The sequence below is a fragment of the Castor canadensis genome, chromosome 18 (assembly GCF_047511655.1).
Source record: "Castor canadensis chromosome 18, mCasCan1.hap1v2, whole genome shotgun sequence".
Lineage (NCBI taxonomy): Eukaryota > Metazoa > Chordata > Mammalia > Rodentia > Castoridae > Castor > Castor canadensis.
Window position 1 is genome coordinate 427501 of NC_133403.1, and position 16503 is coordinate 444003.

Genomic DNA, 16503 nt, shown 5'->3' on the forward strand with positions numbered 1-16503 from the left:
GGCCTAATTATAGCCCAGGCCGCTCTCGGAGCCTGAGTCACTGGGGCCTCTCCAGGGTCACCCGACAGGACGGCGTGAGGGCACTCTTTGTCCCCTGCCCCTCTCCCTGATGGCCACCTGCATCCTCGATGGCCGGCGGAGGTCACACTGGACAGGGCCGGTTTTCCTTGAGGCTGAGGCTTGGCCGTGGCATCTGTGACCTCGTCGGGCCTGGGATGTCCCTTGTCGGCCCTTGGACTTTCCTGACAAGGCCGCTGAGCAGTGGACACCACGGATCTGGGATCGGGGTGCTGTTGTGGCCGTTGCCATTTTTCTGGGGCGTGACAAAGGCCATGTCGGCCACTGCCGGGCGCAGAGTTGGAAAGAGGTGGTGGCCCTCGTGTGAGGACGGAGCCGACTCCCTGCACCATCCCCGGAGACAGTCATGTCCTGGCCGAGGGACAGCGGTGACTGGCGGGGACAGGAGGGCTCTGTCCTGCCCAGAGGCACAAGGAAGGGACACTCGTTCCTCCACACGGGGCCCCTCAGGACCTGGGCATAGGTTTTTGTCATCTGTCTGTCCTCTGTCGGTCCACTTCCCACGGTGGCCACAGTCCTGGGCTCGAGGGCCTGAGAGGTCATGAGGCCAGGGACCCTTGACCCCCCACCCCCAGGGTCCCCACACGGAGGCCACGCCTGGGGACGACCCCACCCGTCGTCCCTGCACAAGCGGGGGGTGGACGGCGGGGGAGCCTTTGGAAAGCGGTTCAGCGGATTCTCAGATGAACTGTCACGTCGCCCTATAATCCAGGAACTGTCCCCAAATCTCCCAAGGGACCATGGCACATCCCCCCGTGACATCCACGGGAATCCCACGATACAGAAGATGTGGTCATCTGCGCAGCGGACGTCCCTCTGCCAGAGAAGGGAGTGAAATGCGGACACACAGGTGACACCCGTGGTGACACGGATGAGCGCGGGGACCCGCGAGTCGCAGACAGCCGGACAGACGGCCCGTGGCGGGGGGGTTGCGAGGGTTGTTCTATCGTCCAAAGCCACACAGCCTGGACCCCGGGCGCCACGGCTCACGCCTGTAATCCCCGCTACTCAGGAGGCTGAGATTGGGAGGATCGAGGTTCGAGGCCAGGACAGTTCACAAGACCCGAGGGCCCCGAGTTCAAATCCTGGCTCCGCAAACAAGAACAATAAAAAATCCCTTGCGCACCCCAGTAGAGCCGCCATTCCCCACGGGTTCCCAGGCTCCACGACTGCGTGTTCAACTCGGCGGCCATGACCTCTGCTAAGTGTCACCATGACCCCAAGGGAGCTTTGGGGACCAAGTTATGAACACTGGGCGAGCTGGGAACCCCAGAAACCCATTCCCCAGAGCGGGGTCCCCTGGGCGCCATAGCCTGCTCCTCCCTTCTCGTTCACCAGAGCACACCGTAGAGCCAGCCATTGCCGCCTCCTTCAGACACCAGCCCCGCCATCCGTCGGGGACAGTGACCACAACGGGGTTCCTGCCACCCAGCGGTGACAGGCTGGCCTCGATCCCCAAGCCTCCCGATCTCGGCCTCCCGAGTGCTGGGATTGCAGGCGTGTGACATTGAGCCTGTTCTGTTCTTTACTTCGAGTGGCTTTGTGACTTTGTGGCTTTGTGACTTTGTGGCTTTGTGGCTTTGTGGCTTTGAGACTTTGTGGCTTTGTGACTTTGTGGCTTTGTGACTTTGTGACTTTGAGACTTTGTGACTTTGTGGCTTTGTGACTTTGTGACTTTGAGACTTTGTGGCTTTGAGACTTTGTGGCTTTGTGACTTTGTGACCTTGAGACTTTGTGGCTTTGTGACTTTGTGGCTTTGTGACTTTGAGACTTTGTGACTTTGTGGCTTTGTGACTTTATGGCTTTGAGACTTTGTGACTTTGAGACTTTGTGGCTTTGAGACTTTGTGGCTTTGTGACTTTGTGACCTTGAGACTTTGTGGCTTTGTGACTTTGAGACTTTGAGACTTTGTGAGTTTGTGGCTTTGTGACTTTGTGGCTTTGTGGCTTTGTGACTTTGTGGCTTTGTGGCTTTGTGGCTTTGTGACTGTGTTCTGTAAGAAGCCACAGTGTGGGATGAACTGGAGGATTTCGGGGTGCCGGCCTCCTCGCTGACCACACTGGACAGTGGTACAGCTGTGCCCGTCCGGTGGTCACGGTGTTGGAGGGGGAGCGGCTGAGCCGCGGTCTAACCTGTGTGTCTCTCCTGTGTGTCCATCCAGGCTCGTGTCCCCCGCCTCGTGCTCTGCGTGTGTCCAGCGGCTGGCAGGACAGCTGTCCCTTTTGGTCACCACCTCACCTGTCACCTCTCACCCAGCATGGCCATCTCCTCCCGCCTCGCCCTGTGGGAGCAGAAGGGAAGTGACGCTCGGGGACGTCCACCCTCACAAGGAGCCTCTGCCTGGGTGGCCCGGTCTGGCCCTTCCTTCCCTCCCCCCCTTCCTCTTTCCTTCCCTGGTCCACCATGGTCCACACCCCATGCCCTCCCGTGAGGCCGTCACCGTCCCCTCGTCCCCCTCGTGTGTTCAGTGACGTGGAGGAGGAGGAAGGGTGTAAAGGTGGCCGCCTGGGCGTCCCTGGGGTCCGGGTCCGGTTTAAGACATCGGGAGGCCACACTGCCTTCCTTGTGTGCTGGAGCCCAGGGCTGAGACCCTAAAGCCATCCCCAAGAGTCCTGGGGGACAGGCCAGGACCCCACAGATACAGAAATCCCTTTACAAAATGGTGCGGCTCAAGCCTGTAGTCCCAGCCCGGTCCCAGGTCCCCCACCCAGCATCCGAGCGCAGTGCATCCTGGGAGAATCCCTGGGCAGGCAGAAGGCGCCTCTCCAGCGCCCCCTGGTGACAAGGAGAGGTGGTACAGGATGGTGAGGCCGGTCCCTTTGAGCCCAGCTGTCCCCTCTGGACACAGCAGGCCCTCCCAGAGCCGGAGCTGTCCCGTCACATTCCCTAAAGTCACACGAGCCTGTTCACCATGCCCCAGGGACCCCAGGCCTCCCCTGCTCACCCACGGCCCCGTGCGTCCTCCCTGGCCTTGGCCCCGGTCAGCCTGTCGCTTATCTCCCTCCATCTCGCCTCTCCATCAGATCCGGGAAGAGGACAAGAGCCCTCCTCCATCCTCGCCCCCTCCCCTCTTCTCTGTCATCCCGGGCGGCTTCATTAAGCAGCTGGTCCGGGAGACCGAGAAAGAGTCCAAGGAAGCCAGACGGCGGAAAGAGGTGGGCCTCGCCTCTCCAGAGCCGGAGGTGAGTGCCCACCGGGAGGGGCAGTGGCCTTTCAACTTGATCCGTTGAGCTCCTATGCAACCTTCAAAACCCATCTCGAATTGTACGCCTCTGAAAGTTCTCCCACTACCTTCCTTCCTCCGAGTTCCTGTCTTTATTACAGACAGCGTCACAACTATTTGATCTTGCATCTTATGTGGCCAGAAATTCCCTCAGGGACAACAATGACCTCACTCACCAGTTCTGTATGTTGTGCACCTCTTGGAATGGGGCTCAGAGTGAATGTCCAACAAGTGTTTGTTGAATGAATGAATGAATGTGTGATGTCAGTAGGTATATGCTGGTGTAGGTGGGGCTCTTTGACCCCTACTTTCGCACAACTTTTGCAGAAAGGACAGGCTAGATGCCGGCTCAGGTGCAAAGTTCGTCCATTTGCAGCAGAAAAGGTGTCCACTTGTACTCACTGGCATTGCTGAAAGCATTCTACGTGAGGGGAAGGAAATGACCCCAAGCCCTCCAAGTGTCCCCCCCAAGCTTCCAGGCTCCCCAGTCCCTCCCCTGGGTCCCTTGGAATGGCCACTATCCAGTAGCTACAGCAAGATCAGGACCATGAACCTTGGTCCGCTTCTGTCTCTGCTGGGTGGTGGGCCTCCCCTAAACACCTTCCGTGGCTCTGAATCCCTGCTGGGTTTCGTAATCATTCAAGATCATGTGGCAGGTGCTCTCCGGGGGGGGACTGTCCCTCTGCCTCCTCCTTCCCAGCTCCTTAGCCGGGGACCCCAAGCAGGACGCCCAGGCCGGACACCCAGGAGGCCGGCTGGAGTATCCCTGTGGGAGACGGAGATGGCACCTTTTCCTGATCTGTGCCATGCTCAGCTGGGCCGCCTGGTGGCCTCCTGTCCAATCAGTGGCCTTGCCGGCCCCACTCGGCCTCGCCCTGGCCTTCCTTGGGTTTGCCTGGCTGCACCGGTCCGGTGACCCGGACTTCTGTGCCCTGGCCTCAGTTTACTCATTTGTAAAACAGTCACGTCACGAGTCCCCGCAGGGGACTGGAGGACGGTCACCCCCGTGCTGAGGCGGCCGGGGAGGGCACAGGGCTGTGCTGACCGGGGGGACACGGGGCAGGGGGTTCCCAGTCCCTTTTGGAAGCCATGTGGACCCCGGTGAGACTTGGCGGTGAAGTCAGGACCCCTTCTGGGACGGCGTCCTGGTGGCCCCAGGACAGAGAAGTGACCTGGCCATGGCCACCAGGGCTGTGGTGGAAATGTCGGGGGACATGGCCCAGACCAGGTGCCCTGAGTGTGGTTTTCAGAGGGGGGATGCATGGCGGGGATTGGCCTTGGGGCCATGGCCACCAACGGGAGGGACAGCAGCTCAGAAGCTGTGACAGTGACCAGGTGACAGAGAGAAGGACAAGGACAGGGGACATGGAGGAGGACAGGAGCCCCAGGTCCCGGGCATCGTCCAAGATGGAAGGACCAGGCCAGGGCCATGGTGGGGGCCAGGCACCTTGGCCTTGTGGACCCCTAGTGACCAGACCAGCAAAGGCCCTGGACAGGGGCAGGTGTGGACTCCAGGGTCTTCTGCAGCCCGAGGTCGAGGCCAGGGCCGCCAGGGACACGGCAGAGGGTCAGCTTGTCCTCTGAGAGTCACAAAGTACTTCCCAACTCTGCCCATAAAATCCACGTGGCCAGGGAATGTCTGCCTGGACCCTGGGGAAACTGAGGCTCGGTGGACACAGTGTTGGAGCCACGGTGAGAGCAGGTCCTGTGGTGGAGGCGCTCAGACGGGCTATCGTCTCCCGCCTGTAATCCCTGCTACTCGGGAGGATCACGGTTCAAAGCCAGCCTGGGAAAATAGTTCACAAGACCCCCAACTCAAAAACCCCATCACAAAACAGGGCTGGTGGAGTGGCTCAAGGTGAAGCCCTGAGTTCAAAGCCCGGCACCCCAAAAAGAGAGCCCAGAGAGGGGGAGCGGTTACCCAGGGCCACACAGCTCGGCCGTGGCGGAGTCGGATTGAACCTGGTCCCACCAGCTCCAAATCCAGTCTTTGCACTCGGCCCTCGGGGCCAAGGCTCGTGTCCAGGCCTGCCGGACCTTGGAGTGCCGAGGATGCGTGGACGGGCGGACGGACGGACAGAGGGGTGGATGGATGCACGGATGGATGGCTGAGTGTTGAGTGAATGTCAGACTGCCGGCTGGGCACGCAGCTGAGCGTGGTGTGGCCTTTCCCCTAGGATCCAGAAGCTTCCACCGCCCCACCCAGTGGCCCCAAGTCTGGGAGGCCGCGGACCTCGCAGGGCAGCCCGGCCACCTGTCCCCGGGGCGCGAGCGTCCCCGGTGAGGACAGCCATGGCCCCAGGAGCCCCGACCCAGGGCCCGTGTCCAGTGTGAAGCCCCAGGAGCCGGCCAGAAGGACGCCAGCCCTCAAGACAGGGGTGAGAGGGGGTGACATGCTCGTCATGGTGACCAGGATGGACGGTCCCTCTGGCAAGACCCCAGCCCCGGCCGCGGACCCTGGGGGGACAAAGACGGCGGATGGTCTGGACGCTGCCCGTGGCCCCAAGGCCAGCTCTGAGAACTTGACACTGAAGAAGATGCAGACTGGCCACCCTGGGGACGCAGGCCGGGGGACAAAAGGTGACAAGAGCCACCAGACTGTGGGGAAGGGGAGCAGGGTCCCCCAGACCATAGGGCCGGACATGGGGCAGCAGAGGACCAGGCCCTGGGCCCCAGGGGCAGGTGGCGAGGGCCAGCAGGGGACAGCAGACGGAGGGGCTCCCCCACAGAAGACGGCGGAGGGACGCCTGCCCCTGGACACCGGGGCTGAAGGGAGACCTGCCCGGCCCCAAGCCCCGACGAGAAAGTGGGGGGCTTCCCTGGGCAGAATGAGCATGGGGGACCGTCCCCACCCCAAGAGGGACAAGGCGGGTGAGGCCCAGGCCGACGCAGAGGACGGGGACAGAGGGCCTGGGCCGGTGGGGGAGGCCGAGGGGACGATGGTGGAGGCTGCTGGACCTCAGGAGAAGCCGGCGGAGCTGGGGCTGCCTCATACGGAGGCTGGAGAGGCCGGCGACACTCGGAGTCCAGCAGACACAGGCTGCCCAGCCCCCCAGGAGGTGACCACCCAGGGGACACCGCCAGCAGCCACCTCCAGGAAAGAGGACCGGCCAGAGAGCAGGGTGCAGAGTGCCCAGGAGCCCCGCGGGACGGCAGAGGAAGGCGATCCCAAGCCACAGCTCGAGCCAGGCAGCGGAGGCCGGTGCGGAGGCCCCGACCAGGTGACCAGCTGTGGCCCCGGGAGCAGAGGGTCCTGGGAAGGACCTGTCCCCAAGGGTGGGTGGCCGAGGTGTGGACGGGGCCCTGGAAGGGGGTGACCGGAGCCCAGAGGGACCCAGAGCGGGACAGGCGCCTCCACCGCGTGACAGTCTCTCACAATGGGAGCGGTGCCGCACGCCTGTAATCCCAGCTCTCGGGATCATGAGTTCAAATCTAGCCTGGCTACACTGAAATAAACCCGTGCCGCCCCGCCGCCAGCAGGGGGCTCTGACTTGGGTCCCCACTCCCCGACGGTGGCCGGGGGGCTTTGCGGGTCTCATTTCCCTGCGTCGGTGTCCAGGCTCCCCGGGACGCGTGGTACGAGGCGGAGACCGTCTGGCTGGTGCAGAAGGACGGATTTGCTCTCGGTAATCATGGCTCAGCCCCTGGTCCTCTTCTTGTCCCCCCAACCCCGCTGCTGGACCCCGACAGGGCCCGGGGGCGGGAGGGTTGCCAGCAGAGACCGTGGCGGGGACAGTGCCACCGTGTCAGCCGGGTGCTGCTTCCAGAGGCGCTGATAGTGAATTTACTACTTTGGTTTTGGTGGAACTGGGATTTGAACTCAGGGCTTCACACTTGCAAAACAGGCGCTCTTGCTCGAGTCGCCCGTCCAGTCCATTTTGCCCTGGTCATTTTGGAGATGGAGGTCTCTGGAGCTACTAGCCCAGGCTGGCCTCGAACTGTGAGCCTCCTGATGGCAGCCTCCCGAGTAGCTGGGATTACAGGTGTAAGCCTCCACGCTTGGCAAAACTCATTCCTTGAAGGAACAGCTTGGCGAGTTCCCACGGGGTGCTGCAAGGAGCAGGTGGGCACAGAGTCCACGTCCCCAGTCCACCAAAGTCCTTTACCCGTGTCCGATGACCGCACTGTACCACAAAGCGGTTCTGAGCTCCATTGGGGCACCGTGGGAAGGACAGAGGGGACGGCACCCCGGTAGCCCTGACCTGCCGTCCAGGTCTAGATGACCTGTGTCCCTGCCAGCATGGGGTCCACTCGGTCAGACCCACCTCTGTCCCTCACGGCTCTGGGGGACACAGCTCAGAAGAGACCCCAAGGGCCGAGGATGGACGCAGCCCGTCCACGTGGCTCAGAGCCCGTCCCCTCCCCTGACTGTCCACCAGCAACGGTGCTGAGACCAGACGAGGGAACGGCCGACCTGCCCACAGGAAGGGTGCGGCTCTGCCTGGACGCCGACAGGACCGTCACAGAGGTGGACGAAGACCTCGTCCATCGCGTGAGTGTCCCGCCCCTCCCCCGCTCGCCTGACACCCCACCCCACCCCGAGAGAGGGTCCCGTGCCCGCTGGGGTGGAGCGGGTCCACGCGGCCCCATGGCGTCCCCTTAGGAGGACGCATCACAGGACATGGGTGACCCGGGGGGTTCTTTGGTTGACCCAAGAGAGCGACAGCCTCTCGTGCTCTGGACGTTGCAAAGAACGGCAGGGCCTGCTCCCCTTTTCACCCTGGCCACCGGGGAACTCAGAGCTCAACTTGCCACCGTGGCACAGATCTCCACGTCTGCATTTTGGGTTTGGTGATGGACTGCCTGGTAAAGGAGGTCACTTAGCCTTGACCTCTGTCCCTGGTTGTCACAATGTCCACAGCTCCCAATGAGACCTAGAAAAGGAGGAGGTAGCAGTGGACACTTGGACACTCGTCTTTTGTGACGCAGGACTTAGTCCCTCACCGGGCAGTGACTGCAGAAGGAAGGGGCAGGGTGAAGAAGGGGGACGGGGCAGGGAGAGAGGCCAGCCCTGGTAATCTGTAGGGTCCCCTCTCTTTGGTCTGGGGGACAGGACCCCCCGTGTGCAGGTCCAGGGCTGTCGCGGGGTGGGGTGGGGGTCAGGAGGCCCCAGGAGACCCGTGCTCTGTGCTGCCCGCAGGCCAACCCCCCGGAGCTGGACCGGGCTGAGGACCTGGCGTCTCTGGTCAGCGTCAACGAGTCCAGCGTCCTGCACACCCTGCTGCAGCGCGCCCGGGCCGGCCTGCCGCACACCTGCGCGGGGCCCGACCTGCTCGTCCTGCGACCATCGGGGCCCACGGTGCCCTCTGCAGGACAGGTGAGGTGCGGGGACATCCCTGGGCCACTGGTGATGTCACTAGGTCACTGCGGTGACAGGGCAGCAGAGGGGCCGGGAGGACCCAGCGGTCCTGGACACCCCACAAGTACAGGACCCGCGGCTGGGGTCCCCCTGCAATCACTTCTGCCCAGCACGCCCAGAAGTGGCCACTTTGGGTGCAGATGGACAGACACAGAGACCGCTCGGAGCCCCCAGTGGGGACACAAGGACATGTGACATCCCGCAGACCGGGATGCAGGGCTCCTGTGTGTCCAGCTCCCTGGACAACAGGGACGGTGCAGGGGACATCAGGGCGATGCCTTTCTCCAGGCCTGTTTTTTTTTTAATCTGCCAACTGGGGAGGAAAGGCCACCTGCTGTCCACAGTGGCTCCCAGCCTCTGGCCAGCTGTCCCCGGGGCTCGGAGCTGCCAGGTGACCGCTGGCCCTCTGGCTATCAGGAGGCCCCTGGAAGGGGTCTTTCTGGGGTCTGGGCAGCGAGCCGGTCCCCACCGTCCTAGATGGGGCGTCAGAGCGGTGGCAAAGGTACCTGCAAGGCCAGGTGTCACCCCAGTGAGCCTCCTGCGATGGCACCGGGTCCCCATTCCTTCCCCATGTCCTCCAGAGTCCCCAACCCTCGCCAGGGCCAGCCACCGGGGGGGGGGGCGGACAGAGGCCAGCGCTGGAGGACAGCTGGGTCCAGGTCCATCGGCTCGCCGGGTTCAGTGCCTCCGTGGGGGTGGACGTACGGTGCAGGTGACTTTGCCTTAGGGACATGGCAGGCTCCCGTGCGCACACTGTCCCTTGTCCTGGGTCAGAGCCCAGGACGAGTGTCCCAGAGAGCGCGATGGCCTCGCTCAGAGCTGCTCCGTCCTCCGCAGAGCCAGACGGCGGCTGTGAAGGCCACACAGGGGTGACCTTGTCCTGGGATTGTGCCCGGTGTCGGGCCCGGGACGGGGCTGGTGTGTGACAGTCGCTCGATGAACGGGGCCCAATCCTTCGAGGTGGATGCGTGACCCACGGGCCACCAGGTCTCCGTTTCCGTGGTCCACATGGCCATCAGCAGTGGCACTTTGCACTGTGGCCTCGGTTCAGGCAGACGCCGCCTTGCGGTGACCCGGGCTCGGGGTTCAGACTCTGACCGGTGACCTGCGACTTTGGGGATGGGTTCCATTCAGAAAATGCGGGGACGGATGGACGGACGGGCGGGAGGGACACGGGTGCCATGGAGCCCGGCTGGCCCTGGGCAGCGGCTGCTGTCTTCCCGCAGGTGTCCCGGGGACGCTGGGACAGACCAGCCGCCCACATCCACTCTGTGGCCCAGCGGGCGTACTGGGCACTGCTGAGCCAGCGCAGGGACCAGGGCCTGGTGACCCTGGGCCGGAGTGGCGCCGGCAAGACTGCCTGCTGCGAGCAGGTCCTGGAGCACCTGGTGGCCGTGGCCGGCAGTGTGGACGGCAGGGTGTCAGGTGCGGTGGCGTCCGGGTGCCGGCGGGGGGGACGGTGTGTAGGGACCGGGCTGCTGCTTCTTCCATGGCGTTCGCACAGAGCCGGCCTGTCCTCTCCCCCAGCCACCTCTGCTGGATGACCACACGGTCCTCCTCCCTCTGTGACGGGACGGTGTGATGTCCGGGGGGAGCTGACCGTCCTGTGTGAGATGGGGTCTCTGGGGGCTTGGAGGCAGCACCCCGAGGCCATCAGGGGTCAGAGAGGCCATCAGGCTTGTCCAGGTCCACCCAGCAGCCCTTCCTACAGCCAAGCCTCACACCTGGCCCCTGTCCCCCCTGAGTGACCGCGGGGCCAGGTCCCCCGCATGACTTTATCACTTCCGTCCGAGGACCCCAAATCAGGTGGCCATTGACGGGCAGGCCCAGGTTCAGTCTCTGGTCACCAGGACCATGGCGGCTGCTGGTGCCCCGGGGTCCTCACCTGGGTTGGGGACCCGTGGGGAGGTGGCCCTGCTCAGTGACACCTGCCCGGCTGTCCCCACAGTGGAGAAGATCCGAGCCGCCTTCACCGTCCTCCGGGCCTTTGGCTCTGTGTCCACCGGTCCCCGCCGGGGGGCCACCCGGTTTGCTATGGTGACCTCACTGGACTTCAGTGCCACAGGCCGAGTCACGGCTGCCCAGTTCCAGGTGAGGCACTGGTGAGGGACGGGGAGACAGGGGTACGGAGGGACGGGGGATGGGGAACGGGGGGACGAGGGAGACCGAGGTGATGGGGGACGGGGGAATGGGGGATGGGGGGACGGGGGATGGGGAGACCGAGGTGATGGGGGACGGGGGATGGGGGACGGGGTCTCTCAGGAAAGTGTTGAGATGGGGTCTCTCTCGGTCCCTTAATTGGGACGAGCCTGTGGCACCGGCCGATTTCCTGGTGGCTCTGAGCTGGTGACGTGGTGGCCTTGGGTGTGGTCAGCTGTGGCTCTGGGTGCTGGTGGCCTCAGCTGCCTGTGCTCTGTCCTCTCCCCGTAGACGATGCTTTTGGAGGCCACCCGAGTGGCCCGGCGGCCAGACGGCGAAGGGAACTTCGAGGTTTTCTCACAGATGCTGGCCGGGCTGGACCTGGACCTCAGGTGAGTGCCGGGGACGGCCAGGCAGCCGAGGACAGTGGGACACGGGGCAGCTGCTCACGGGGTCCCAGAGCCGGGAGGCCTGGTGACCTGAAGGACCCGGTCCCCTGGTGACCAGCTGCCCGGGTCAGGGGACAGGATGGCTGACACACTGGTGACCTTGGCCCTGTGTCACCCACGGTAGCCTCGGTTTCCCCTGGTGACATGGAAACGATGACACCGTGGCCTGAAGTCACAGGACCAGGTGACACGTGACAGTGGGGGGGGTCGTCTGCCATGACAGTGGCCACGGGGCCTGGTGTTGGCCGGGGAAGAGGTCCACACCCTCCCAAAGTCTCTGAGGTCCACTGGCCTCGGGTCCTGGACATGTGGGGCCGGGCGCCATCAGCCAGCCTCATCTTGGAGGGCTTCCTGGAGGCAGCGGCCCAGCGTGTCAGCTCTGTCCCCTTGTCCCCCGGGCGGGTGACTTTCTCCCTCGGAGCCTCGGTGTCCTCCTGTCAGGAAGAAGCTGGCCCTCCCGTGAACGGGGCCCCTCTGCATCCCCATTTGTGTCCCCGCTTCCCTTCCCCCTGTCTTGAGGTCCTGGCCACGGCCGGGGGACAGTGTGACCTGCAGAGGGAGGACAGGTCAGGGAGGCGGCTCCCAGATTTCAGAATGGGGTCAGGAGACTTCTGAGAGGTCATGGCCTTCCACCTTGGCCTTCAGGGCCGTGCAGCCCAGTGGCTGGGCCAGCGGACTTGGGGCCGGGTCCCTGGGTTCGAGTCCTGCCTCCTCCACCTGCTGGCCACGTGACTCAGGCTATGCTTTGCCTGTCTGATGGTGATTTGGTCCGTCTCACAGAGTGGACGGACAGTCCCGACCCCAGTGTGGCCTTCTATTTCTGGCGACTCTTTGCCCAAGCAGAGGACGTGGGTTTGGTGCTGGCTGTGCCCCGTGTGGGCCTCGGTCGCGTCCTCTTAGCATCCACTGGTGCTGTGGTCAGTTAGACACTGTCACATCAAGGCAGTGGCACATGGCAGGCCACACAGGAGCTCAGGTCCCCGTGTCCCCTCCTCATATAGTGCTGCTGGACACACACTGTCCACTGTCACAGCCTGGACCTGTCTTGGTCGTGTCCTCTGCTGCCCGGCCACCTGAACATTTGTGGGACCTCGAACTCCAATCCCTTGTCCCCAGCGGGGCCTCAGCCTGAGGGAGCGGCTGGCAGCTAAGGGTCCTCTGGGGACTGGGGACGCCACCCCACTCCTTGTCCCTCTGTGTCCCCAGGACGGAGCTGAACCTGCACCAGGTGACGGACTGCAGCGCCTTTGGCCTGTGGGACCAGGTGAGAGACGCCGGCCGCCTGCGTCCCCTGCTGGGGCCGCGATGGAGGTGACGGAGGTCTTGTCACCTCCTGCTCTGCCAAGGGCTGGCCATGGGGACAGCGGGGCTGGTTGGAAGGGAGGCAGGGGTCGGAGGTCGGGGTCTCCGTGACACTGCCTCTCTGACCCTCGGGTCACTTCGTGGCGGGTGGCGTCCCCGCTGACGCCGACGCTCGCTCCTATCAAACCAGCGCCTTCCATTTCCCCCATGTCAGGTGGAAAGTTCCAGAAATCAATCAGGGCCGTTCTGCAGGGGACGAACTGTCGCACGTCCCCGTGTCCCCACCCGTGTCCACCCGCACACTGACCTGCCCGTCAGCGGCCAAGTGTCAGAGGGAACGCAAAACGTGGGCGTCAGAAGGCGGCAAAAGTGGTGCCACCATGTCACTCACCTCAGTCCCTGTCACGCAGGCGTCACCTGTCCATCTGTCCATCCATCCATCCATCCCCCCATGCCATGGCAGGAGGACGGTGGGCCCAGGGCAAGACCGAGCACGAGGCCACCTTGTGTGACTGTCACCACCGCTCTGGGACAGTCGCCCTGTCATTTTAGCTAATTCCTCCTGCGCCTCCTTAGGGAACGCGGGTCAGGCACACGGGACGTGACCGTGTCCCCACGGGTCAGGTCACCTCCACACCCGCGGGCGCCACCCACGCACGTCCCCACGCATCCCCCGCGGTGGCTGTGGGACGAGGACAAACCTATCGGGGTCACCTCCGCCTTCCCGCGCCCTCTCCTCCCTATGCCGACCCCAAAACCAACACGGTGAGAAGGAGCTGGAGCCAACCTTTGGAGGAGACTCTCTCTCTCTCTCTCTCTCTCTCTCTCCCTCTCTCTCTCACTCTCCCTCTCTCTCTCCTCTCTCTCCTCTCTCCCCCTCCTCTCTCTCTTTCTCTCCCTCTCTCTGTCCTCTCTCTCTCTCCTCTCCCTCTCCTCTCATCTTTCTCTCCTCTCTCTCCTCTCTCTCCTTTCTCCCCTTTCTCCTCTCTCTCCTCTTTCCCCCTCCTCTCTCTCTTCTCTCTCCTCTCTCTCCCTCTCTCTCTCCTCTCTCTCTCTCTCCCTCCCTCTCTCCCTCTCTCTCTCTCCCTCTCTCTCTCTCCCTCTCTCTCCTCACTCTCCTCTCTCTCCTCTCTCTCTCTCTCCCCCCTCTCTCCCTCTCTCTCTCCCCTCTCTCTCTCTCTCTCTCTCCTCTCTCTCTCTCCCTCTCTCTCCCCCCTCTCTCTCCACTCACTCTCCTCTCTCTCCCCCTCTCCCCCTCTCTCCCTTGCTCTCTCTCTCTCCTCCCTCTCTCTCTCCTCCCTCTCATCTCTCTCTCCCTCTCTGTCTGTCCTCTCTCTCCTGTCTCCCCTCTCTCTCTCTCTTCTCTCTCTCTCCTCTCCCCTCTCCTCTCTCTCATCTCTGTCCTCTCTCCTCTCTCTCCTCTCTCTCTCCTCTCTCTCTCTCCTCTCTCTCCTCTCTCTCTCTCCTCTCTCTCCTCTCTCCTCTCTCTCTCTCCTCTTCTCTCTCCTCTCTCTCTCTCTCTCTCTCTCTCCTCTCCCCTCTCCTCTCTCTCATCTCTGTCCTCTCTCCTCTCTCTCCTCTCTCTCTCCTCTCTCTCTCTCCTCTCTCTCTTCTCTCTCCTCTCTCTCTCTCCTCTTCTCTCTCCTCTCTCTCTCTCTCTCTCTCTCTCTCTCTCTCTCTCTCTCCTCTCTGCGTTTTTGCCCAGCTCATCCTTGAACCCACGATCCTTCCTGGCGCGGGGATTACAGGCATCCACGTCCATGCCTGGCCCGCTCCTGTGTTTGAGGACGATCGGCCTTGCCCGGCCCAGGCAGCGTCCCCAACCAACCCGATTGCCCACAGTGTGCACGCGGATGGACGGACGGACGGACGGATGGAGGGACCCAGCCGCGGCAGCAGGCCGGTGTTTTCCTCCCTCCACCTCTGTGGCCCCCAGAGGCCGCATGGTCCCAAACCTAAACCTCTACAGGTCTTTGGTGCGAGTGTGGACTCGTGGCCTGGGCCCGGCGTCCTGGTGCTGTCCCCTTCAGGGGGTCAGCAAATGACCCCTCAAGAGTGGGCGTTGCTGCAGGGAGCCCCGAGCAGTCGGTCAGCAACTTGAATAAAAATGGCCTCTCAGCGTTCTGCCGCCTGGGAGGAAGGAAGGCAAGCTTTCCACCTCCCCGATGGCTTTGGGGACAGTTCCCGTTTCCCAGGCGTGGCGGGTGTTTCGGGGACTCCCCTGGGGACGCCCAGCTTTGGCGTGGAGAATGGACTCGGGGTGACACTTTCTGTTCTCCCCGTGTCACCGTCTGCTCCCCGTCCCTGACCTCCGTCACCTCCCCTCCACCCGGGAAGCGGGTTCAGGAGCAGCCGTTCCTGGCTGACTCCGAGGACGGGAGCTCGGTGTCCTGTCCCCGACCAGGCGTCCTGTCCTCTCTGACCCTGTGTCACCTGGCGGGGGACACAGAGAGCAGAGGTGGATGGCAGGACATCAAGTGAGGACAGTGGCCCCTGCCCTGCCATCCCCAGCCCTGGGGAGGCTGAGGAGGGAGGATCGTGAGTTCGAGTCCAGCCTCCACCTCCAGCCTCCACCCCCAGCCTCCAGAGCCGTGTGCCACGAGAGCCTCCACTCGTACAGATTACCCAGGCTCAGGCAGCTTTTTCTTTTGGTGGGACTGGGATTTGAACTCAGGGCTTTGCGCTCTACTCCTTGCTCCACTTCTCCCGTCCAGCTTGCTCTGGTTATTTTGGAGATGGAGTCTCACAAACTCTTTGGCCAGGCTGGCCTCGAACCTCGACCCTCCTGATCTCAGCCTCCCCAGTAGCTGGGATTGCAGGCGTGAGCCACTGCGCCCGGCTCGGGTACTTTTTTAAACGGTAGCAGAGGACGGCAGCGACCTTTCGGGTCTGACTGATGACAGCATCAGGTCTGTGAGAGGCACAAGTGTCCCTGGCTTGTTCTTTTTTGGGGCTGTGTAGTATTCCGTCACTGGGGTGGGATCGACTCATTCCCCTCGTTTTATTTCTCTTTCCACAATTTCGGTACAGGAGTGGCGTCTGCCAGGACAAAGGTTCCCTTGGAGCTGAGGAACCCCAGGGTCCCCGTGGACCTAATCCCTTTGCACCAGAAATGTGCATTTGTCGATCGAGTTTTTTGTGTCAGGAGAGCCGGGTATGGGGGGGGGGGCGCAGATGGTGGCGTCAGGCTGTGATTTCAAATGCTCGTGGCTGACAGCGGGGCCGTGGTGGATGGCGGTGTCACCACCGTCCCCTCGGAGTCCTCTGTCCCAGGACTCGTAAGTTAACGGAGCACATGGAGAGATGCTGTCCGTCCATCTGTCCGTCACCTGCCTTCCTGCAGCCCCGTGGCGGCCGCTGGTTGCTAGGTCGAGCTCCCGGTTGCTAGGGACTTCGTGGTCCTGTGGCGGACCGGGACTTGTCTTGCTGTTAATTCGTCACGGTGACTGTCACAATGTCACCGCCTGCTTTGGCGTTTCCCGGCCGGATGGACCTGGGCGCAGCAGGAGGGATGGGTGGTGGACTGGACACCGGTGTCCAGTCTGGGATCTGCGTCGTTTGCTGTGTGACCTTGGGCCAGGGTCAGCCCCTCTCTGTGCATGGGGCTGTACAGAAGGCAAAGACCTTTACGAGGTCACCGTCGCCCACCTGGGCCCTCAAGGGCACCCCGGTTTCTGGTCACCACCTCCTGGTGGGGTTTTGACATCGGGGCACCTGTTTTGACACCAAGGCTCCCGGGCTGCGGGTTCCAGGCAGACGGTGTGTGCCTTGGAGTTCCAGACTAGTTTTAATAGTCAATCAAACAACTGGATTGTAAATCTGAAGGAGACCCCCAAACTCTGCACCCCCAAGTGTCTGACCACCCCCTCCCCTTCTTGCTGCCAACGGTGGGGAGGCTGTTCCATGCCACTGCCGAGGAGGCCATGGGTGCTGGAGGACAGAGGCCGCGCCCC

At 63.0% G+C, this 16503-nt stretch overlaps 1 protein-coding gene across 4 annotated transcripts in view; it reads left to right on the forward strand.

Annotated features, from left to right (window-relative positions):
- The window catches only part of Myo18b (myosin XVIIIB), a 114066-nt gene that overhangs the window by 7887 nt on the left and 89676 nt on the right, over positions 1-16503 (forward strand). For all 4 annotated transcript variants that reach the window (XM_074061008.1, XM_074061009.1, XM_074061010.1 and 1 more), the window contains 10 exons: positions 2240-2372; positions 3100-3260; positions 5479-6522; positions 6861-6927; positions 7681-7793; positions 8442-8618; positions 9887-10085; positions 10609-10751; positions 11091-11191; positions 12455-12512. In XM_074061008.1, coding sequence (XP_073917109.1) covers positions 2336-2372; positions 3100-3260; positions 5479-6522; positions 6861-6927; positions 7681-7793; positions 8442-8618; positions 9887-10085; positions 10609-10751; positions 11091-11191; positions 12455-12512 — 2100 coding nt within the window. In that variant the 5' untranslated portion in view covers positions 2240-2335. The remainder of the gene's footprint in view (positions 1-2239; positions 2373-3099; positions 3261-5478; positions 6523-6860; positions 6928-7680; positions 7794-8441; positions 8619-9886; positions 10086-10608; positions 10752-11090; positions 11192-12454; positions 12513-16503) is intronic.